This window comes from Cydia fagiglandana, chromosome 10 (assembly GCF_963556715.1).
Source record: "Cydia fagiglandana chromosome 10, ilCydFagi1.1, whole genome shotgun sequence".
Classification (NCBI taxonomy): Eukaryota; Metazoa; Arthropoda; class Insecta; order Lepidoptera; family Tortricidae; genus Cydia; species Cydia fagiglandana.
The window spans coordinates 18718945-18745632 of NC_085941.1; the positions used below are offsets into that span (position 1 = coordinate 18718945).

The following is a 26688-nucleotide window of genomic DNA, read 5'->3' on the forward strand; positions in this document are numbered from 1 at the left end:
TATAAACATTGCTAACTGTTGGTTATTTGAATTGAAAACGGTTGGTCATATTAATGGCTAGGACAAGACACCGGCTTGTAATGGCTCCTCTACACGATGGGCCAACGCCGGCCACTCCAAGGGACGCATTTATGCGTTAGAGGGAGCAAGTGATGTTGCTATCTCATTCTACCGCATGGCTACGTCCCTTGGAGTGGCCGGCGTTGGCCCATCGTGTAGAGGAGCCATAAGCAATTTGTATGTTTCGCTGTAAAGGCACTTTATATGGAGTACGGCTTTATATCCTAGCGTAGTTGGCAGTGTTGCCAACTTGGCATAAATGATGCCAGATCTGGCATATTTTCACTCGCTTTGGCACCAAAATTTTCCATTTTAGCATCTGGCATATTTTTAGCATAATTTAGTCTAAGCCAAGTTTGCACCAACTTGGCAGCAACAATATGCGCCATTGCCTTATGTGGTTCATATTTTCATATGAATTTTGACTTTTGTGGACGGATGGACGTCAACGGACTATATAAAGTTGGTCAAGCAGATCTTGTCAGTAGAAAAAGGCGATAAATTTGAAAAATGTATGTGTTTTAAGTGTCTAATTTGAAGTGATATTTTAGCATTTTTTTAGCATAGGTGTTTCAAAAATCTTTGGCATAATTTTGGCATAATTAGACATTAGTCTAGCATTTTTTCAAAATCCGAGTTGGCAACACTGGTAGTTGGTGGTAACCCTGCCTACGAACTTACGAAGCAGGAGTTCCCGGGTTCGAATCCCGGTAAGGGCATTTAGTAGTAGTAGTAGTAAACTCTTTATTGTACAAAAAGAAATATTGAAAATAACATGCAATTAGTAAGAAGTACAAAGGCGAACTTATCCCTTTGAGGGATCTCTTCCAGTTAACTTTTGAGTAGATGAGAGGAGAGAGTGAAAAGAGGGCATTTATTTAAATATCAATAAATAAATGTGTATGTTTATCACAAATTTGTGCCAAGGAACCCGTTTCAGTTTTTTTTTTTTTACTCAATTACTCAATTACTCAATAAAAAATACACAGCAATCCATTACACATATTTTTTCGCCAAACTGCATGACTGTTTGTTGGCGAACGTAGTGTAAGTACATATTTAATATGTCTGTACCTCGGGGAAGTTTCATATCACTAATGACCAAAATTACTGTAACAACGCCAAATAAAATACTTAATACTTTTCAGTAATGCCTAATATGACTACATGACTAAATATTTCGTAACACATTGAAATCGTTAAATTATAAGGGCCACTTGCACCATCCCACTAACCCCGGGGTTAAACCGTTAACCCAGTGTCAAATTGTACTGGTAACCATGGTAACTTCAGGTTTAAACCTGTTAACCCCGGGTTAGTGGGATGGCGCAAATGGAGGTAAGTAAATTAGTTCAAAGTTCAACTAAAGATCGAACTAAATTTTAAAAATGTTTTCAATTCAGTTTTTTATACTTTAAATAGCAATTAAAAAAAGCTAAATCTTTTCATGAATTGCCGGAAGCTAAAATATTGAAAGTCAATTCACTATTTAACGTAACAACATTTTTTTTTTTGCTAAAACCCATGTTTCTCTCAAACATTGGCATCCAAAGCTTCAAAAGAATCAATGTCAGAACAAAATTGAACAACGAACGAAATTCACGTCAAACCAAACCTCAATCCTTGAGCTAACACCAGTCAATTCAAACCAACATAGCTCTACCAAAAATCAAGGAATAATCGTCATTGTCACATCGAGATAGAGTGCAAGGAGATGGTAAAACGTGTTTGGTACCCGTCAAATTCTAACCGACATATTTCTACCAGAAATCAAGTAAAAACCGTCCTTGTGACATCGAGATAGAGTGCAAGGATGTGGTATAATGTGTGTGGTAGATAGTGACACATACGGGCGTTCATTGGAGAGATTTGTCCAGAGATTGTAGTCCATCCATCAGGCCGAATGTCAAAACTAATACAGACCTAGTCCCGTGAGACGATCGCATTCGTAATTATACACCGATCAATCAGGTGTGTATGGTATGGATATTTAATTCAATTTACATTGTTGTTTAAAATATAAATCTAAGAATACTTATCTATAACATTTATAAAGAAGTCTTTTTACACTAACATACCAATTAGAACGTACATGGACATCAGAATGATATTTAAATCATTACCATGCCTTTCGCGCGTAAGTAGGTACATGTACCTACTTATCCGTAGATGTACCTATTGGCGCGGGCGAGACGCTAACCAAGCAACATTATTCAGATTATATCATTAGAATTTTAGAATTGAAATTGGCCTATTGCTATTGCTACACACAAAACTGTCAAAAATGACAATTTTTACCATAGGCACGTATGGACTCGAAATATAGGTACCTATTTGTATATTAGAATTATATACTGATTTACTTATCATTAATACATACACATATAAGTATGTTAACGTGCCCAATTAGACTGGATAATTGCAATAGGAATTTCTTAATTGATTTCCTTTCAATTAGTTTCGTCTTCGTCTTTACTTCGTTTTCTTTACTCTTGTAGCATTTGATAGTAATTTGCGTTTCCCTCAGGAGTTTGAACGTTAGCCATTAGCAATGTAAATTCAAATGTAAGAAGGTAAACTTCTAGTTAGAACGGCTGTATCTGATAATGTTATCTAAATATTCTATTGACGCTAACCTAACAAGAATTTTCATGTGAGTCAAAAACGAAAATTCTTGTAAAGGCAAGCGTGGCTCACTCCGCGATTTCGTCGCTTTGCAACAGGTAGCTACAAGTACATCCGTCTCACACCAATTTTGCTGGCTAGCCATAACTGCCATAAGCCGCGCGTGGCGCTGTCGCCACCTAGCGGTCATATCTGTCCTAATCGTAACAGACGCCTTTTGTTAGAGAGTGAATCTTCTGTACCTAGTACTATTATTTATTCTGTGGTACAGGATCTTCTTTGATTGGACTAATATGTATGTATTTGAATGCAGGCAACGTCATCCGATTAAAATTGGCAGTCGATAGGGGAATGAGATAGATTAAATAGATTGATATCATGGTGGGTTAATGAGAACAATGTATTTAAATCTAATAAGGAGTCTTATCAGGCGGAACATTGTACGAGTATAATGGTAGAGGTATCATCTTATTAGATTTTATTTCTATGGAATAAATTAACGCTTTTATTTACATGTGAAGCCGAATGTCATCCGAATGTCTACGCAGTGTCCTTGAATTCTTCGGACATATAGCAAGGAATGGAATGGCGTCGTAAACTGCGGGAAGGCATGGTAAAGCATGACAAGCTTTGGCTGGGCCAACTCAAGCAGAAACGAAATCGCAGAGCTGCTGGACCACCCCAGGAGTCAAGACACGTCTGTGATCGATGCGGCAAGAAGTGCCGTTCGGCCATTGGTCTATACAGTCATTGCAGTCGATGTAGGCTGTAGATTACCTCCTCAAAATACCTTCTTTAGTCGCTGCAACTATCATCTGCAAAGATGCTGTGGCCAATGATGATAGCAAGGAAAAACGGTGACAGACTCGAAAAGCTTTTTGTGACCGGCAAAGTGGATGGGAAAAGGCCTGGATGTGGACGCAGTCCAATACGTTGGTCTGACCAGATCCGCACCGCTCTTGACTCCACAGTGCACATGACTCTCCAGCTCCACACTGCCAAGGACAGAACCAGATGGAGAGAGATCGTGAGAGAGAAGGTGATTCAAAAGGGAGGTCACGACCCATACTGAGGATTACGACGTAAGGAGGAGTACATGTGAAGATGGGAACGTGAAAGAGCGTACCCTGGGCCACCCAGCAGGAGGATGTCCTGATGATAATGTTATTGAAATATTCTAGGGGCGTCACATGAAAATTCTTGTTAGACTAAAGCGTTTTAGTCTAACAAGAATTTTAAGTAAGTAAGTAAGTAAACTCTTTATTGTACAAAAAGACATATTAAAAATAACATACAATTAGCAAGAAGTACAAAGGCGAACTTATCCCTTTGAGGGATCTCTTCCAAATTTTCAAATTTTTGGAAATTTTCATGTGAGTCAAAACCGAAAATTCTTGTTCGAGTAAAGACAGACGGACGGATGGCTGGTGCGACATCGTGGAGGCGATCTGCGCGAACTTCGAGTCAACAATTGGCGAGAGGTCGCACAGGACCGAGAAAAGTGGCGCTGGCTTGTGTCGGAGGCCAAGTAGTAAGTCTTATTTACATAAACAAGTTGGAATGGTACCGTGGATCATCTAGCAGAGTTTTTGAAAAATCTTAGCGCTTTTTTTAGTTCATAATACGGTTGTGAGAGTTTTTGAGAAATCGTAGTGCTTTTTTATTTCATACAAAAATACACAAAATATGAATACCAATCTTGAGGCCTTTCTCTCGTATTATATCGTCATCGATTCTAAACATCTTTACAGATGTAGCGCATAATTATATTCCATCATATTTTCACGGAAACGTACGAACGTGTCTTGCTATTTCAATCAGTCTTGGTACAAAAAGTATTGAGGTTGACTGACACTGACAAATACGAACGATTCCGAGAAAATACGATGGAAAACAATTATGCACTACATCTGTATGTATAACATTGCTTGTTAAAGTATTGTACACACCACTAGTTTCAACACGTGTTTATGAATGGAATCATTTGTCTTTGCACTTTGAGTGTTTTAGTGTAGTGACCTTTTCAACGTGCGAATTGTCGCGTTACACCACAGACCGGCTCGATGGACACCGTATTAAAACCCACTAAGATCTTCTTTCTTTAAAAAAGATATGGTTGTCTGTAAAGTCGGTTTACGGACAATAATTTTGCGTGGTAACGTCATAAGAAAACATTGATGAAAAATTGCCGTAACGTTACCATGGAGATATGTCCACAATGTTACCATGGAGATCTGTCCACAACGTGACCCTTTTTCGTGTAAGGTCGGTAAGTGATCCATGTGTTTCCCAAACATTCCTCATGTCCAACGAATTGTTTTACACTTCGCTAACTGATGTGGGCGGGCTGAAAATTAATTTGACACACTTTTACTGAGAAACTAGTGGATTCCGTGAAACGCTTGCTTTTCTTCAATTTACGAGTAAAAATAGGTTTTTGCAAATACTTAGTTACCTAACACTTAAACTTATCATCATCATCATCAACTTAGCCATAATACGTCCACGTCGTCCACTGCTAAACATACCCCCCCCCCCCTTACATAGGCCTCCCCCTTCCATAGACTTCCCCCTTTAAGATTATAAAAAATATTAATTTTAAAGAATTACGTAGGTCACTCGATAAGTTTTGAGATACAGAAAAACTATTCAAGATATTAGCACTATTTATATTACATTTTTTCAAGATACTCTCTATCATTCTATATTCAAAGTTCCATTCATCTAAACCAACTTTGAAAAAATTTTTGCCAGTCTTGATCTAATAGGGCAGAAATCGCAACTTGTTAGAGCAAACGCAGGATCTAACGACAACAGAGCTTCCTCACTCCAAGGTATTGATCTAGGATTATATTAACGCCCCCCGAATTGACCGCTAGGATATTCTCTATGTCCTTGTATGTTATTCGTGGATCTTCTCGCACCAACATTTCAGTAGTCCACACGTATTCTGCAGTTACTGCTGTTGGCGGGCGACCACTTCGGTGGTCATCTTCGAGGCTGGTTTTACCCCTTTTAAATTCGTTGAACCATCTAAAAACTGTTGCCCGTGAAGGAGCAGAATCTCCTAACGCTGACTGCAATCGTTGCAAACACAATTGTTCAGATAAACCAAATTTAAAATCATAAAATAAATAGCACGCAAATGTTCGCGGTTAAGCTCCATCGTTTCAAAGAAAAAACGCAGGAACCGTTTTGGAAAAATGACTGTAAAATATTCATTTTTTAAATTGGAGCGAATCGGCAACTTGTGTTCTATTTTTAAATAAATTTGCTTTTTAAAAACATATAATTCAGGTGCGTTCCATTTTAGGATTTCGAGCATCTCAAAACTTATCGAGTGACCTACGTACCTCATCACATTCAAATACCTAAAGCCAGACGTGATAATGTTCAATAATACTCGTACTTACTATTATACTATTCACAAAAGACCGTGCTAAAAGCTTAATATTTCTAGCCTATTTTGTCGAATAAAGGCACAAAACGGTTGAAAATAAGATTTTCTTGTTAAGAGTAAAAGGTTATGAAGATTCACGCGTGGGAGGCGTAAAAAACCAATATCTTGGAAAAGAAAGTTGAACACGTGTACCTAAATGTCAAAATAACAATTATGTTACTTATTTAGTTTCCACCCTCAGTTTTGCCCACGTTAAAAGGTAACTAACTACAAAGGCTGAATAATAAGGACATGCTGAGTAAATGTTAACGGGCGAGGGAAGCGAGGCCGTTGAATAACAAGAGTTTGGCAATTCCTGTTTCGACTGCCATAATAGGATTAATAGGTTTTGTTTTAAAACGTATTATGTATGGTAAAATATTGATATTATAAACATTGTAATCCAATTATATGTTTGCTTTTTTTGTGTTTCTGTTTATCATATCTTCTGTCATTTACTGCATCATCTAGGTATTCATATTTCTTATTCTCTTTTTACTACTACCCAAAGGTTGTCTGAAAGAGATCGTTCTTTAAGCGGTAATACCGCTTGTTTTCTAGTTTTTTTACGCTTAATTTGTACATATTACCAATACCGTTTTCTTATTATTGGTGAGCAATATTTGCGTTATGTCTCATTTTGTATGGTATTATGAGTTTCCAAAACGTTCTAGGCGCGCTGTTCAATAAACGCAATCGCATAATGAAATGGCACGTATTTAACCGGTCAACTAATTAATCGAATTTGGGTAGTTTAAAAAAATAGAAATGGGTACCAAAATTAATAGTTTGGCAACAAAAACGGAGTCTTAAAATATATCAATATGAGTTGTATTTTAATGCCGTTATATCTTTTGATTATTTTTAGGCAGGTACCAAGTATTTATTTGGCAACTGAATTATTATATTGGAGACCATTTATGAAGCAAATTTTAAAAAGAAAACGGCTATCTATCTATTAATTCAAAAATGAAGTTCTTTTAAAATATTTTGTTTGGTCATTACACGGTCAACCTAACACGCTCCTCCTCGCTTTGCTCGTCGTCGCACCTATCTGTCGACTCATAGCAGAACACAGTGGTAACTATTGAAATTAGTAATTAAAAATTTAAAGATCTAATGTTATAATGGCCATTAGGCGTTTCGTGATTAGAAATTTCGACTATAAGTATACTGACCATTACGTATTGGTAAATTAATAAGAGGTGTTTTGTGTAAAAAGTGACCAATATTCATTAAATTTAACTGTTTTCGTGTTAAAATACTACCTAGCTGAAACGACATGCTCAGTTATGATATGACTATAGTTGATTACTTATGTGTGAATAACTAGATGACAACTAAATTTTATGATCGCTTTACAATATTAGTTGCCAATTTATTATTTTAGTCGCCAACCTATCACTTTAAGTTCCCTATAATTTTTTTGCGTGGCTTGATTTTGCTGCCCGTTTTTTTAATAACATGATGCTTATATTTGAGGCTAACATATTTATTTTGGCGCTAAAATATTAATGCACAGCCAAATTATATTATTATATGCCCAATGAAAGTTCCTGTTTAATATTTTAGTAGCCCGGTTAATAATAAGCCAAATGAAATTTACACTGAGTGTTGAAGCATACGAGTAATAGGTAGTACGTTACGTGCAATGGACCGAGAAACATTAATTGTTATCCAAAGCTAATGAGTCATATTATGATTAACATAGTCAATATTGATCCAGCATTCACTGTTTATCATAATACGTATTATATTAGTCTATTCAACTACTGGCAATAACCTACTCAGGGCCATACATATTAATAATATTTAGTTTCCTCAAAGTATCGGTATTAAACTTTGACCTTTTACTAGAGACGAGTAAAGGATGTCTGGCGGCCAGATTCGAACTTAAGATACGTCAATTAATAGATCTAGAAACGATATCGATTAGATAGTCGTCGACGTTTCTTCAAACAAAAACCTCACTTTTCACACTGATACATCTAATCCATATCGGTTCTAGCTCTATTAATTGACGTATCTTAAAGTTCGAATAGGGCAGTCATGCTAGACCGAACCGTGCCCGGGCCGAATCATCCGACATGTCATCTGATTGGTGATCACGTGGCATGTGGTGCTTTCCATAAAACGAAGCGCCGGAGGGCCCGGTCTAGCGTGAGTCATCCTAAAAAGTTTAGATTGAGAGAAAGTTATCCGTATTATTACACGTATTATACCTAAATATGCATAAGAATAATAATATGGCGCCATCTTGGCCGATTTAAAATTTTTGTCTGATTTTTTCTCGTTCTATATCGATGGTTGGTTTGAAGAGCAGAGCGGAATAAATATGTAACCAAAAATTTGCCAGAAAACCAAAAATAAAGCAAAAATGTGAAGTTTCCGCTCAATCTCAATAGGAAATGGATCTAATCTAGCTTACCTACAATATTTAACCCGAACAACATATATTACAAACATTGTAAGATAAATAATAGCTTGTAAAATATAAGCCAATTAATCAACTCTAATTTACCACAAAAGAAGCAAACCAATTATAATCACTAGTTATTCAATTATAATTTATAATTCAATGACTTATAAATCCCGTGATGCACAGATTAGCTTATCCGCCATCTTTGTTGGCGTACAATCAGCCAATTAGCTGCTGGCAACACTGCCATTGTTGGTCTGTGGAGTTATTAGCCTGCACTATGAATAGGCATTATATTAGATGTTTTGGTGAATTTATTTGACAACGCGCTTTAAATGGTAGTAGCATTGGGAAGCTTATCCAATGCGTCGATGAAAGATATGATTTGATTTTTAAACAGGCGATTCGTCTGATCTGTAACCAGATGTAACCAAATACCAGGGGTAGGAAACTAGAGCGTTCGGATTTTTTCGCCTCCGTTCGGATCAGCATTGCTCCGAGCAATTATTTGGGTTGGCACAACTTGACTACCGCGTCCCTTTGCATGCAGAACCACAGATAAGATAATGACTTGAATTTTGACAACCCTAGCTGAAAGGGCTAGTGCCATACATTAGAAAGGGACATGATTCGTCCCTGAACCGCTGTCAAACTTCGGTTTTGTAGGAAGTTTCCTTTCTGTACGGTAGTATAGTCTGTCCATTTTGCTAAGATCAAAGTAATAATACCTATAAATGTATGGCGAACTTGATCTTAGAAATCGGACGAGCTATATTACACTATTACTTATTCTGTGATAATACTCACCTCTTTGTTGTTTGTTTGTGGAGTTATAGCGCGATTAGCTTGCACTATGAACTTCTTTGTCTCTCAGCCACTTTCATTCTGGGCTAAGGGTATTGAAACTTTGCCTAGCAGATGGTTACATGTTCTAGATAATGATGGTGATTATACTGTCGATTAATTGTTTCAATGAATAATTATTAAAAAAAAATAGTTTTATTCCAAAGTGGGAAAAGAATTATGCAACAACCTAATAACAAGACACAGTGGGCTGTTATTTAATATAATATGACATATCAAATCAAAATTAAAAAAGTATGCCTTATGTTAGATGTTTTCGTGGATTTATTCCATATCGCGGAATACAGTTCATTCCACAGTTTAGCTGTGCGACACAGGAAGTACGAGTACCTATCTGTCCGGTATCCAGACTGATAATGATGTATAACACTTTAAACTCTCGCGTTTTATACACATATTTAATTACACAAAGGGGTCTACCGCGATATAATTTCATTATTTTTACCTTAAATTCCGACGTTTCAGCTGAATTGCACCAGCTGTGGTCACGGAAAGACTGACGTCCCAGCAAATGTCAACGGAGATATTAATAAAACACCACTAAACTACCCGAAATTCGTTTATAAAAATGTTCGGGGTAGACAAAGAAATTGCAGCTTACCCGTTAAAGTTTAATGTTTATTGTCCACGGCACCACACATGACCACAGCTGGTGCAACTCAGCTGAAATGTCGGAATTTAAGGTAAAAACAATGAAATTATAGATGGTCAAGCAAATCTTGTCAGTAGAAAAAGGCGCGAAATTCAAATTTTCTATGGGACGATATCCTTTCGCGCCTACATTTTTCAAATTTGCCGCCTTTTTCTACTGACAAGATCTGCTTGACGCAGTATATATCGCGATAGACCCGTTTGTGTAATTAAATAATATGGCTACTTAAGCAGTTTTTTAAGAAAAACTATTTGTTTCGTGGAGTATCTTCCAGCTTTCCCTATCTTGCGCCAGCTCTTTGACTTTTTGATACGACACGACCCCTACTTTTTCTTTCACTTGTTCTAAAAAGCTGCGTCTGGGTTTTCCTCTACCCACCCGTGCGTCCTATCCACCCCTCCAGGATAGTTTTAAAGAAGTGAATAACACTTAAGTTAATGATGATGATGATGATGATTTGTTAAAGCAAATATATATATATACATATATTTTATTTCAAAGACCGTGGCCGTACTCGAAACATGACTGAACGAAATCGGCTAGATAGAAAATAATTGCAAAGATTGATTGGTGCTATCTCATTTACTCCGATACAAATAGACAGTGTGCGCGTTTTAGGCATTGAAAACCTTTAAAAAGCTAAATGAAATGGCGCCAATTAGTTAAATTTATTTGTACAAATCAATTTAACTAATTAAAATATTTAACTTTAGTATAGTGTTAAACCCGCAATCACGAAGTTAAATATTTTAATGAGAATAATGAGATTAAATAGCAATTGCTTTCCAAATTATCACACCGATAAAATAAATCAAGAATTTTACTCGTTCAGTAATGGTCGTTTCTCAAAAAGTTGGCACCGCTAGGTTAAAATTTATGTTTTTCAAAAATTTTGCATTTTCGCATTTTTTTTTTATTGGGATCGTTAAAAGGCAACTTAAACTATTAGAAAATATGGAAGGGAAGCAATTCCTTCAATTAGTTTAGAAGATATAGGCGTTTGAAATTCAGGTGAATGATATCAAGGGCAGGTGAAAGATATTTTGTCTCCAGGTTATCGATAGTAGAAGCAGGTTATCGAGAAATAAGTACAAATTCCAATGAAAATATTGACAGGTTATCGAGAGGCGTCATTAACCTGTGTCCGTTGCCGTTAACCTGGTTTCTTGTCATCATTCACCTGTAATGAGTGTCATCCACCTGTCCACTACATCATTTCAATGCCTTCTAAAAATAATCGAAAAATGTGTCATCTTCGATAAAAAGGGAACTTATTGTCCACCACGATGATTAAAATTTTGTATTCTGACCCACCTCACCTTCGATTCGATTCCCAATTTAACAACAAGTTTCTGTGAATAAGTAAACATTCAATCTTGCTGTCTATTCACCCTGGCAGTACCTAGTGGAACTCAGGTTTGGTGCAACATAGACACACGCTGTTTTGGTCATCCAACACGTCTTGATGAGCACTTGGAAGTGCAGTACCCAAGATAGAGCTGATGCTGAGCCCTCGCAGTACCTACTGGAACTCAGGTTTGATGCAACATAGACACACGCTGTTTTGGTCAGTCGACACGTCTTGATAAGGATTTGGGAGGGCAGTACCCAAGATAGAGCTGATGCTGAACCCTCGCAGTACCTAGTGGAACTCAGGTTTGGTGCAACATAGACACACGCTGTTTTGGTCATTCGACACGTCTTGATGAGGACTTGGGAGGGCAGTACCCAAGACAGAGATGGGCAAAATGTAATCGACTAACGATTAACGATTAAGACTACAAGAATTAATTGCGACTGACGATTGAAAACGACGACTGATCAATCGTAGTTGTATAGAGTGCAACTAATTTAGTTGCAACTAAATTAGTTGCCGATTGATTACGGACAACTAATTTTTGTAATCGACTAATTAGTTAGACTATTTTTTCCGCGACTAATGTTAGAAGCAAATTAAATGGAAAACCTCGGTATGGCTATGTTGACAGCCTGCAGATTAGGACATCTTAACGCATGTATTAAAATGAAATAGCACATGTGTTACTTGCGATATTTTGACCATTTTTATGGAGTGTAAAATTTCTCTTATCTAAGGGTAAATAAAAATTGGGTACTTTGTGCATTGACAAACAAATTAGACGGCATAGATAATAAACAACATGCAGATGTCTCATGCAATAAATAGAACGTGTTTTTTTTTAGAAAATGCGTCGGCACTTGCATCAAAATGCAATAAACAACTTCCAGGTAAGTAGGATTATCCCATTGTTTTGTCGCCGCGTGTAACTAAAAAGAGTTTTATTATTGACAGCGACAGCAGAATATTTATAATTTCTTTGTCTAAGATTTACTCAGTACCGTAAAACGGGGTGAGTAGGTTTTGCGGGGAGAGTTGGTTTGAGAGGGGGGTGAGAAGGGATTTTAAGGCTACTGCTACAAAAATAATGTATTCCAATTTAAAATGGGGCTATAATAATACCCATAATAAAAAAATCGATCTAACAATTTTCCAAAATCACCTTTGTATGAAAAGCCCTCTCACCCCAAATACGAGGCACTACGAGGTGAGGTGGGTTTTCCTCATTATCGTCAAAGTTATGAAATGGAACTACCCAAAATAAAATACAAACTAAAATACAAACGTCCGAATCACATTATATACACCATTCAGTTTTCACATGTAAAAGTAAAATTTTATCAAGGTTTAAAAGTCAAATTTCACCCAACTCACCCCATTTTACGGTATCGTGTACAACTTAATTATTAATAATGCACCAATCTTCATTATTGTTTGCGACTTGTAAACATTGCAGTTTTTCGCTATTTATCTGTATCCATAATATAACGATATATACTACACATATATCGTTATATTATTGCCCATAATATTACATTGTCATTCAAGCATTTTAAATTAAACGTGTATACATAATTTTAGCTCAATCGGTTGAAGGTGAAAAGCTGCAAGATTCTACCCAAACCAACACAGGTACAACATATAAGTACCTCCAATGTACATACATACCAACTTTTAGTTACATATTTCAAGTTAAATAAAAAATGCAAAAACCAGCGATGACATAGTTTTAACATAGATTTAACCGTGAAATTTAGTCGATTGAAACTAGAACTAATTTAGTTGTTAGTTGTACATTCTTACAACTAATTTAATCGCAACTAAATTAATCGCGATTAAATTTTGATGATTGATATTTTTAATCGATTGATTAGTTAACTAAAAAATTAATCGATTAATGCCCATCTCTGACCCAAGATAGAGCTGATGCTGAACCCTCGCAGTACCTAGTGGAACTCAGGTTTGGTGCAACATAGACACACGCTGTTTTGGTCATTCGACACGTCTTGATGAGGACTTGGGAGAGCAGTACCCAAGATAGAGCTGATGCTGAACCCTCGCAGCACCTAGTGGAACTCAGGTTTGGTGCAACATAGACACACGCTGTTTTGGTCATCCAACACGTCTTGATGAACACTTGGAAAAGTGGTTACTAAGATAGAGCTGATGCTGAACCCTCGCAGTACCTAGTGGAACTCAGGTTTGGTGCAACATAGACACACGCTGTTTTGGTCATTCGACACGTCTTGATGAGGACTTGGGAAAGCAGTACCCAAGATAGAGCTGATGATGAACCCTCGCAGTACCTACTGGAACTCAGGTTTGATGCAACATAGACACATGCTGTTTTGGTCATTCGACACGTCTTGATGAGCACTTGGGAAAGCAGTACCCAAGATAGAGCTGATGATGAACCCTCGCAGTACCTAGTGGATCTCAGGTTTGGTGCAAGGTCAGGTCAGGTTAGGTCCGGGTTCAGGTTCAGATAAGAGCCGGGATCCAGGTCCAGATCCGACTCCGGGTTTGAGTCTAGGTCCGGGTCCGAGTCACAGTCCGGGTCCGAGTCCGGGCCCGAGTCTGGGTCCGGGTCCCAGCCCCAGTCCCAATCCAAGTCAAAATCTAAATCGCCAAACGTGTACTATGCATCGTTGAAGAGTTCTGTTCTAATCATCATCAGCAGTTCCACTTCATCAAATGCGACAGTTTTTAATGAAAATGCTTGATTTTCTGATGAAAATCCAAAAGTCACTATACGCATGCCTTTAAGATTTGAGGAGTTCCCTCGATTCCTCATGGATCCCATCATCAGAACTCGAGATTGACAAAAATGCAGCTTATAAACTTATCTTGCTTAACAAACATAACGAAGAGGACAAATCGCCAAACGTGAACTATGCGTCGTTGAAGAGTTCCGTTCTGATCTTCATCAGCAGTTCCACTTCATCCAATGTCACTTTTGTGAATGTATATGCTTGATTTGTAAATAAAAACACAAAAATCACTATATGTATGCCTTTAAGATTTGAGGAGTTCCCTCGATTCCTCATGGATCCCATCATCAGAACTCGAGATTGACAAAAATGCAGCTTATAAACTTATCTTGCTTAACAAACATAACGAAGAGGACAAATCGCCAAACGTGAACTATGCGTCGTTGAAGAGTTCCGTTCTGATCTTCATCAGCAGTTCCACTTCATCCAATGTCACTTTTGTGAATGTATATGCTTGATTTGTAAATAAAAACACAAAAATCACTATATGTATGCCTTTAAGTTTTGAGGAGTTCCCTCGATTCCTCATGGATCCCATCATCAGAACTCGAGATTGACAAAAATGCAGCTTATAAACTTATCTTGCTTAACAAACATAACGAAGAGGACAAATCGCCAAACGTGAACTATGCGTCGTTGAAGAGTTCCGTTCTGATCTTCATCAGCAGTTCCACTTCATCCAATGTCACTTTTGTGAATGTATATGCTTGATTTGTAAATAAAAACACAAAAATCACTATATGTATGCCTTTAAGATTTGAGGAGTTCCCTCGATTCTTCATAGATCCCATCATCAGAACTGGGTTTTGACAAGAACGGGACTAATCTGCATATGCTGCTTATACTTTTTACAAAACATTTTAATATATGTCTAAAACTAAAAACCCTCATAAGGTACCTTTTCCCGTGGGACGTCACAAATCTAGTTTGAGTATATGTAACGTGGATTTTAAATAATTATCGATCACCTGTCATATGGCAGGTGAATGACGCTTCGTTCACCTGCCATTGCATCATTCACCTGACTTTTTTGGACAGGTTAACGAGACTTAAGACAAAAGTACAAAAATTTCAATAATATGCAGCTTTAACAGACAGGATAGTTTTTATTCCTAAATTAACACACAAAAGCGATATAACCGCTATATAATTATATAGTTACGAGTATTAGTTGTGGTATCAGTGACATTAACCTGCCGCAAAATCTCATCCACGGGGAAAATGGCAGTTATATCGCGAATACACAAAATGTATTAGCTTGATGAACTCCATACTTAGGCATATAAAACTAAACTATTGTTTACGTTACATATCTTGATAGTAATGCGATAGGTTACATAATTAGCAAGATATCGACTCCAGGATAAAGAGTACTTACCCATTACAAACTCCAGTTTCCGATACTTTGTCGTTTGTGTTTTATTTGCGAAGCACAATAACCACGTCTTCGTCCTACCAGGTGATAGCTGATGAGTGACGGCTTCAGCTCGTGCGGAGCGAGACGGGAAAGGTGCGGTGGGGGTTATACAATCGTCGTGAACGTGACGCGCCAGGTGACTGCTAAGAATTGCCTTGGACAAACTTTGAAGCCGAATAACTTAAAATATAAGTACATATAATATTGTTATGCGATAGTAATACTTTAAAAGTTAAGGATATATGTTAATAAAATACGGTAATGCCGTTAAATTAAGTTAATATTTTGTGTGGTTTTCATAGCTCGGAACATCAGTACCTCGCGTTGGGACACGGCAGGTTAACGGATAAACGTAGTTACAATATTTTTTGTTGTAATCAATATTTATTAAATCTTTTTCAAAGTATTAGGCCTCTGTGTAAAAAGTCTCTCTAAATATGTATTAATTTTTTATATATAAAAATAGTACATAACGAAACAAAGTTCTAACATAAACCTATTTACAGGTGGCGGTGCCAACTTTTTGAGAAACGACCTAATGAAAATGGAGGATTCATTAAATAATTTCGTCGCCTGATCGCTTCTTCAAAGTAATCAATTAAATTTATATTAAACAAAATACTTTAGTTAAAATTGTAGGTATCTGAATTCTGAAGGCGTACCGAATATTTTTATAAACTCATTTTATAATATTTAATAGAATAGAATAGTTTTTTATTCGTAAACACAGTAACACACAGAGTGTAAAATAAAGTGTCACGAAATGGCCCCTTCTCAGCATGTTGCTGGCGACTTTATATGTAAAGTCAGACCAAGAAAAGTCTGCAGCGGATTTGATATCCCACGCAGTGCACGTGTTATTTTAAACGTCTAACTTCTATGAAATTATGACGTATAAATGACACTTGCACTGCGTGGGGATATCAAATCCGCTGCAGACTATTCTTTGTCCGACTCTATATATATTGGTTGATTAATAATAAAGGATGACTCACGTTAGACCGGGCCGGGTCATCCTTAACTGTGGCACAGTTGCTCTGTTGCAGGGTGCAATTCATTGAAAATCAGGGTTGGCAAATAGATACTTTTGCCAACCCTAGGGAACCTAAACTTCACCGTTGGCGCCCAACTTCGCCCAAGTAATATATTTATGAAAAGAATAATTTTACCAAGAAATAGATATCTATTATAGATATACATATATTTATATTACTCACTTCCTAACAATAAATGATTAGAATTTGTATTTATTAAATTAGTTTTAAAGTAAAAAGTGAAGATTCTAAAATAATCTACCTATCTTCGCCACCCTTTCCCAACTTCGCCATATCATTTTTTCAATTTGAAAATTGTAATTCTGAATACACGACATGAATTCTATGATACAATAAAATTTATAGTAGAATTATGATTTTAATTCTAGTTAAGGCGAAGTACCAACATAAGATAAAAGCTATTTTAGTGTGCGTACTTACGTACCAACCATTATTTTCAATAAACTGCAACATTGACAATGGGGTTTGGTGATTACCCTATTGGGGTTAAACCACTTAATATTTTTAGTTTTACGATTAAATTTTAAAGTATGATATAAATAAAAGGCTTTGTAAGTATCAAAACGTCTCAGTATAATTTAATTACCGCTTCAAGATATCTTTGTACATTTTTATACAAAACAATAATATTTTATTACGTCTAATAATTACAATCCAAAAATTACATTTATTTAAGTTTATAATTGTTAAACCTAATATCACGATTTAGCTTAAATATAGAATAATAGGTACGTAAAGCAATTAGTACCGCTACCACGAGTTGACATTTGAAGTTTACGCTAGCGACTGTGTGAACTCGCTCGCACTGATGTACTCGTATCGTGCGATCGAGAGAGACTGCGATCGAGTTCACGCAGTCGCTAGTAAATGTCAAATGTCAACTCGTGGTAGCCGTAAAGGTCTAGATAACTTTAACATCGCGAACATAGATTATATTACATCTTTCCGTTATATTGTTAGAAAGCACATCAATATTACATCAACATACTTGCTTTTAGCTATAAATAATATATTCCAATAAGCAAAAATAAAATTGGCCAATAATAATAACTTATAATACAATATAATATTTAAAAAGCTGAAACGAAACGAACTAAAAATAAGTTAAGTATTTTAAAATAATATGTGACGTTCTACGGGAAAAGGTACCTTATGGCGGCTGGCGCTTACGTCGCATAGCACCACGCAATAATATGGCGGAAGCGGCGTTAGTAATAATCGTAAGCGCCAACCGCCATAAGGAACCTTTTCCCATGGAACGTCACATATACCTATCACTTCGAATGATGGCCCCTATAAAAAAACTTTTTCTTATGACAGTTCATTTTTATATGGAGTAGCTGTCTCGTAAAATGTCTGTAGACATTTTTTGGAAGTCTAGCACATTAATTTATATAGGGTACATCGCCAATTACTAGCCACCCCCCAATTACTGGCCACTTAATTTGATTTCTATTTATAGGTGAACAAAGTTCATTTTAGTATATAAGGTACGAAAATCCAATTATTAGCCAGTTTTCAATTACTGGCCACCTATTCCAAAAATGAATTCTATTTACAGATAAATAAAACTCATTTTCAGTATAAGGAAAATGGCCAGTAACTGAAATTTATCCACAACCCACTCGTTCAATAACTGGCCGCCTCTTACAAAAATGAGTTCTATTCACCTATACACAGAATTCATTTTAGTATAGGTGGCCAGTAATTGAAAACTGGCTAATAATTGGCGATGTACCCTATGTCACGTTTAAGTAAATAAAATACGGTAAAAACCAATTATTTTTTAACCAAACGCGACTTGAAGGAAATGTCATAGGGATCATCATTTGACGCGATAGATATAATTATGACTATTTTAAGCAAGAGGACTGTGTAAATAAAGATATAAGTAAGTATATTTTTAACATTACTAGTTTACATTATAATAATGATTATTATAGGAAAATCATGAAAATCATCTTAAACTATTTGGTGTTGTTTTACAGTGACTTTGCGAACTTCATTCAGCTCGAATAAACTTTGTAAAATACGATTAATATTAAATTTAAATATTTGAAAAGTTTTCCATTATCAGACTCAACATTTTCACGCCATTTTTGTACAAAATATTGTTTCGATTCGTACATTATAAATTACCGTACCAACATTTAATACCACACTAGATTACGTATGTGAAAATTGACAGAATGGTACGTTATTCACAGTGTTTTATATACAGATTATATAAATACTTGTTACAACATTGAAGCCTTAAAAACTAGACTAAAACGTGGGTAAGTAACGAGATTGTGCCTCAAACAAAATAAGTACGGCCTTTTCCCGAAGCGCTGGCCGCTATAGAGCGCGGGACAGTGGGGGAAATATCTTCTACCCTAGAATATACGTGACCGGCGCCCGGGGACCTCAGGTCATAATTAAACCGAGGACATGTACGGTTGTCGATGGACATGTAGCTATTGTTCGAGTTCTCCCCCTCTCCGTACGTGTTGTCGGATGACGGCGAACTCTCGTTGTTAGACGATTCGCCGTCCCTCTTACAATACTGTAAGGAATTCGTGAAATTCTGCTTTGAGCAACTATCGTTTGTGACCGGCATCGTTGTGTACCTCAACGTCGGCGTCTGTCGAGACTTCTTGAACATGCTTTGCTCGGAACCTTTTACTGTGATAATAGTATCGGTCGAATTTAGCAGAGCTACGAATCGGTCCCAAAAGCGGGGGTCGCCCCAGGACACGTTCTTAAACTTATCTAACACGAAACAGAGCTCGTCATTTATTTGGTTGTTATCTACTAACTTAATAAATATCACTTTGTTCAAATCACTCCTGTTTAACGATTTTAAGTAGCTGTAGAATATGTTTTTGAAATGGATGTCGCAAAGATCACCGCAAATAAAATTGGTTGTAATGACGATGATTAAGCGCTTGGACAATTTGGAACTTTTTGAAAAACTGTCAATTGTGAGAATATTTAGCGGTGACTCGTTCCTAATCGTCTTCTTCGAAATCATTTTCCTATACTCTAGCTCTGACATTATGTTATGATTCACGAAGTTATTATCTTTGGTATTACATATCACGTAGTAATCGTACATGTGGTTTGGGTTGCCGTCCAAAACGTGATCGACATCCGGGCATGATTGCTCCTTGAACAACGGGACTCCGTATTTCGTATAGAACCAGTCACTGACTTCATACCGAAACGCGTAAAATATAGCACCTATAAGACAAATGACTACAAGGATAATTATCACACCGCAGATCACGGCGAAATAATTGTTCGGAAGAAATATAGATTTTGAAACGATCTCGTCTCTCATAACTGTGGGATCGCTAATAGAGCCCATGTACTCTTTGCAATGACTCAACACAGAAGCGATTGTTATTTTTGTAGGCTTGCCCTCGGTATCAGTGCATAACATTTTTTCCGGGTCATTTGGATCGCGACGCAACCAAGAATCTAGTTCCGCTATACTCTTACAGTCGCAAGAATATTGGTTGCCTTCTATAGAAACATGAGCTAAACTTTTAGAAGACGACGCTAACAGTTTCCAAGGAAAAAAGTTAACAAGTTTGTTGTCGTCTATTCTGAGCACTGAAAGGGATTTCAGCGAAGAAAATGTATTATTCGCAACGTGAACAATCGCATTGTGATCTAAGTATAATTCATTCAAATTATTCAGATGTAAAAACTCGTCTCCTTTTAACTCGACTAATTTATTGTTTTCTAAATGCAAAACCCTGAGTGAATCGACGCCTTTGAATGTTTGGTTATTAACTTCCATCAACTTTGTATTGTTGAGGTATAAAACCTGTAGCTTCTTTTTGCCTATGAAAACGTGATTTCCCAGATGACTGATATCGTTTCCGTCCAAGTATATCTCGGTGGCGTCCATTGGAATTCTGTCCGGGACTTCTGTGTAGCCGGCGCTCGAACAGTCGACTACGTTCGCATTCCAAGTGATATCGTGATAGCATCTACAGTTGCTCGGGCATATCATCTCGCAATCGCAGGCGACGAAATCACAGCAATGGCAAAGAGCGAAGCAGTGGCTCTCGTACGGGCAAAGGAAGTCAGAAGGCGACATGTCTATTATAGTTTTCTTTTCTTTAGTGCGCGAGTACACGAGCGAGCACAGCGATTTATCTAAATCTAGAACCCTCGGGTATTGACGAGTGTGACTCAAATAATTAATGCGTTGAATCCATTCCATCGAACAATCACACACAAATGGGTTTTCACTTATAAAGAACTCTGGCAGGTCGCTATCTTCATCTATTTGATCTAACCTAAATGCATTCATGTCAAGTTGGATCAGTTTGTTATTATTTAACGTCACAATGGACAGTCTTTGTAGTTTTGAAAACGTGCCGACTTGGATGTGCTGTAAATTGTTATGGTTCAAATAAAGTTTTTCCACCGATTTCGGTATTGAAGTCACAGTAAGCTGGGAAATGTTATTGAAGCTTAGGTCTAGTAATTTTATATTAACATCTGTATTCATGTCGTCGTTGATAAAGTTTTCAATGTAATTTTTATGTAGATCGAGCCATTCCAAGCTATTAGGGAAACTTCGGAAATCGAAGGACATAATTTTATTTTGGGACATATTGAGCCAAACCAGACTGTTGAGAGTGCTGAAAATACCGTCGAAATTGGTTATTTCGTTTCCATCCATGCGTAATAATTTAAGATTTACGTTTCTACGAAAGCAACCGGCCGCGACGTGTTTGATGTTATTGGAGGCTAAATTGAGCACCTGTAACTGGGGCAGATGTTCGAAAGTATCGTCATTTAAATATGTTACTTTGTTATCAACTAAGCGCAGCCCGAAAAGTTCGGAGAGGCCGCGAAAGTTTTCCCGGTTCAGATGGGTTATATTGTTGTTGCCAATGTCCAATGACCTCAGCGAGCGGAGCTTGCGAATTGATACAGGAATAGACGATAAAAGATTATCGTTCAAACCCAAGTCTTCTATAGCCGTCATGTTGTCAAAAGCGTTCTCGTCTATGTGCTTTATTAAATTGTTGTCTATAAAAAGTTCGTGCAAAACATGCAAGTCAGTGAAAAGGTGGGAATGAATGTGCGTTAATTTATTGTTTGATAAAGTCAATGAGTGCAAATTTCTCAACTCTTCAAATGCGTGCTCATCGATATAATTAATTTCGTTATGATCTAAATTTAACTTTTGTAAACTGTACAAGTCTTGGAAAAGATAACGGTCGATTTTATTTAAACGATTATAGGATAAGTTTAATATGACCATTCGAAGTAGTCCTTTAAATGTACCCTTATTCACCCATTTACTAGTCAGTGCATTTTGTGATAAGTCTAAAATTTGTAGATGTTCTAACCCGTTAAAAAGCGCCGGCGGCAATACTTTCATAGTATTATTACTGAAATAAATCTCTTTTAGAGACTTCGTATCTGCGAATAAATCCGGTGGAACTTCGTTCATAAAGTTACTAGATAAGTTTAAGACCTGTAGGCTGAGCAACCCCTCGAAGGCATTATCTTCTAGGGTAGAAATAGCATTGTTTTGCAAAAACAATTTGGAAAGTGAACGCAACTTCGACAAACTATTGTCAGTAACTACAATTAAATCATTATACGACAAGTCAAGCACTTCTATAACTAAGTTACAACTTCTTACGCTTAAGTTTTGTTCTCTAAACGAATCAGAAAATCCGATAGTCTTTATGTTTTGCAAGTGGTTGTTAGTCAGGTTTAGAGTTTTCAAACTGTAGAGCGAGCAGAAAGTTTCTGTTTTCGTGCTCCAGATGTTGTTGTCGCTCAGGTTGAGTTCTATCAGCTCGTTAAGCCCGGCGAAGGCTTGCTCGTTGATCTCCATGGTCATGGCTGACCACTCGTTGTTGTACGTCGTCACGTGGAGTCGCTTCAAATCCTTGAAGTTCTCAAAGGCCCGCGCGGGAATCTGTCGCAGTTTACACTTATCCACAACCAGTTCCCGCAGTTTTGACAAGTTCGTATGTTTGCTTTTCTTCTCCGAGTTAGTAGTTAAAGAGCTCTCGAAGAACAGAATCTCGCTGCACTGAACGTGCAGCGACGTGATGTCGTCGTAATGGGTCCTGGAGATGTTCTGCAGCAGGAGATCCATGCTGCTGATGGTGCGTATCTTGCAGAACAGCACCGCATCCTCAGAGTCCGTCTCCTGGCGGTACCCGCACTCGTGCGGCTCAGCGGCGACCACATGATAGAACAACACATACACTAACAGACGAAAAGTTCTGCGGCAAGTTTTCATTGGCATTTTACGGTACGCGAGCGACGCGGCTGTGCCATTTAAGCGTTGATCGCATCATAAATATTCACGTGGCGTGAACGTCATCGCGGAGCGCGCGGAGTGGACGCGAGCGGTCGGAACGGCGGCTGCCCACCGACTGAACGGGTTCGCTAACTCCGCCTCCGAGGCCCCGCCGCCCGCCCGCCCGGCGCCTACTACTAACTTCATCTCATATTATCGAGGGTGCAAACCATACAATTATCGGCATTAATTATAAACTACGTTACAACGGGCAATTTCCGGGAATACGTTATGATTATTATAGAAAACAAGCTCTAAAAGCATTTTTCTACTTGAACAATTTTCTAGAGTATAATATCGGGGAATATAGGGCAAACTTTTTTAAAGAGTGCTCCTTAAGCTAATATTACATCGGGCACACCTGTTGTGAAAACTTGGAACTTTTTACTCGGGTCCGGGTCTCGAAAATGAGATAAAAGCCTTGGGAAATAGTTTTGTGCACCACATGTTTTGCGCTCCTTTTTTCGCGTTACTATAGTACTTATGTACTTGTGTATAGGTAATGTGGTGTGGTTCGAGGAAAATTTTACAATGGGGATTATTTTTGTATACTTAAGTATACTCTTAAGAGCGCTATTTTTTACTTATGCATTGAAATCGTGGCGAAATTATGAAATAGGCAAAACATAAAAAAGTATTATATTTATATGGGATTAATTAATATAAGGAAAGGAAGAATTAATAAAACTATTCAGTCATTTAGACAGTAGAACACTCACCACTTGAACTTATGTAGGTACTTAGTAAAATTCTTCATTTTATGTTTTCCACAGGGCGCACAAACTCCGTGACGCAAAAAACTGTAATTATACATGACCTAAGCTGCTTGTAGGGTACACTATTTCAGGACAAAACAAAATTTTGTCAGACTATACTTTGCAATAAGCGTGTTTTTAACCGTATTTTCACGGAAACTTATAATGCAAATACAATACAAATACTCTTTATTGCACACCTCAATAAAAGAAAACAATACAAAAGAAAATAGAAATACAAGAGGTAAACAACAGGCGGTCTTATCCCTAAAAGCGATCTCTTCCAGACAACCTACAACTTCCAGACAACTTATAAACGTGTCTTGCTATTTCTGTCAGTCTCGGTACAAAAAATACTGATTGACACTGAACTAGCCTGACAAATACGATCGTTTCCGAGGAAATACGATGAAAAACAATAAAATTATGCACTACATCTGTAATACTATTACACTAGTAGCTAAACTTACAAATAAAAAGTGACAGCGTGGCGACATGGAAATGTACGATTGTACGCGGAAACTCATTTGAATGCCATCCGTCTTCGAAAGGATTGAGTTAAAAACATGATAAGCGGACAGTATGTTAAAGATACTCGTTTAGGTTTACAAATCACCAAACCCTGTTACCTACCTACCAATGTCGCACAGTTAATTGAAAATAAGGATTGGTAGATACCCCGATCTTCGCCTTTAGTATAATTATGCATAAGTTCGCCTTAATTAGAATTAAATCATAATTTCACTGAAACTTTTGTCATGGCCATTTGGTAGTTCAACGTAGGCATAAGTTTTAGTATAATTTTAATATAAAAAAATGATTACGTACAATTGGCGAAGTTAGGTTATATTTTTTCATTACTATTTATTTTTACTCAGCTCTATTTATTGTAAAAAATGTTAAAAATTTTATTTACACACAAAAAATGGGGCTCCGTCGACACAGGGAAAGAGGCAAAGATTTTCACGTTTCACGATGTGCCTTGAAATTTAACGATCTGCCGGATTTTACGATCGGCCGCCGGCATAACTGTTATATAATATTCCGGCCTTGTTAGCGTCTTTGTTTTTCTATTTCTCCAGTGGGTGGTCCAGCCATCACAACCTACAAATTGCCTTATTTGTGCATACCTCGATACGACCAAAGAGAATTGGAAATAGAGGCGGATTGTCAAAGTAAATTATGTAGCCACAGTAAATTTACTGCCATCTTTCGACAGAAGATTAAAACTTTTAGAACGCCATTTGATTATCATCCCTGTTTTTCAAATGTATGTGTTCAATTTGTTTATATCAAAAAGTAAAGCGATCTACTCGATACTAGGCCAAAAATACCTCTGGCATAGTCTCGAGTAGATGGCGTTAGCATTTTATATTATACAAATTTAACATACTTACTTATATCAGTAAAATTAATAAGGATCAAAGTCAAATGACGCTCTAAAAGTTTTAATAATTTTTGTCGAAAGATGGCAGTAAATGTACTGCATAATTTACTTTGACAATATATACGCCTCTAGTCTAAATTCTCTTTGATAAGACCAATTATTGCGTAAACCTCCGAAGCATAACAACTGACTGGCCATTGAATCTTATGTCGTTGGAATAAGGGTCAGTTATTTGTATCAAAGACGGTGTATACTACGTATTCCTACGAAATAAGCGAGCGCGAGCGAAAAGAGTTGTGAGCCAGTGTAAAATGATCTCAAGAGCCGAAGTATATATTTATATACAATTGGCGATAAAACTATGGTAAAGATTTAGTAATTTTCATAAAAAAAATTATTAGGAGACTTTCATTTTGGAAATTAAAATTTCGATACAAAAAGATTCAATTTTCCCCTGTGTGGAACTTTCGACATTTTAAAATTTTTCAACGATATATTTTTTACACAGTACGAGGAGGCCATAATAAGGCCTAGTTTACCCTCTGGGTTGGAAAATCAGATGGCAGTCGCTTTCGTAAAAACAAGTGCATACGTCAATTCTTGGGATAAGTTGCCAAGCGGACCCCAGGCTATCATGAGCCGTCGCAAAATGCCGGGACCACGCGAAAAAGATGATAATACAAGTCCATCAAAGCCTTCTCTTTACCAACGGCGGTAGCACGGTCGCATTTTTATCGCTTGTCACCATGCCTGTCACGCTCTAACAAGAAAGTGACGAACATTGACAGGCGATAAAAATGGAAACATAATGCTCGGTATACAATTGTAACACCGTTTCAAGCCTTATTGAACCGAAGCATGTTATTACGTTTTTGTTCAGCTATTGCATTATTTATAGGGTAAAGTAAATAGTTGTATAATAGTCAAAGTATCCGGTATTATGGTGTAAAGATGTAGTTTGGTCCATTTATGATTTTTATCTGAATTTTTCTGTTATGGGTGGAAATTAGAGGTCAAAACGAAAGCCTACCGGCCTGTCTTAAACTTTAAGATACGTCAAAAATTTGATAAATATACGACATGTACCGGATATGTCAAGTCAAAAGTGACGTTTCTTTAAATAAAAACGTCACTTTTGACACTGTCATAATTATCCTATTTATATCGTAATGTTTAGCAAATTTTTGGCGTTTATTATATAAAGTTGGAATCAACCCGTACTTATACTATACAAGTATGGGATAAACAAATATGGTTCTATTCTACCTGAAAGAATCTCGGACGGTAGTAATTCACATATATCTAATTAGGAAATCAGTAATAAACAGTAAAATTTGGCTACACTTAGATACAACTTTAACATTTTTTTATTGTCCTAATGTGTATTAAACACTTTTATTGTATGTTTTAACGATCAAAAACGTATGTTAAATATTTATTTATTACTCAAATAAGTGACCCAGGATTACAGTAAAAACCAAGTTACTGTGAAAAAACAATTAAATAGGTATACTTACCGATATATTTTACGGCGTAAATAACGAAAACTTTTTGATAAT

General features: G+C 36.9%; 2 protein-coding genes across 3 annotated transcripts in view; one reads left to right on the plus strand and one right to left on the minus strand.

Moving 5' to 3' along the window:
- LOC134668005 (molybdenum cofactor biosynthesis protein 1) overlaps positions 1–26688 on the plus strand; it is a 299645-nt gene that overhangs the window by 162673 nt on the left and 110284 nt on the right. The gene's annotated exons all lie outside the window — the stretch shown is intronic.
- On the minus strand, positions 17208–23072 carry LOC134667997 (toll-like receptor 6). Its single transcript, XM_063525432.1, has one exon. The coding sequence runs from the start codon at positions 22931–22933 to the stop codon at positions 18956–18958; it is 3978 nt and encodes a 1325-aa protein (XP_063381502.1). The 5' UTR covers positions 22934–23072; the 3' UTR covers positions 17208–18955.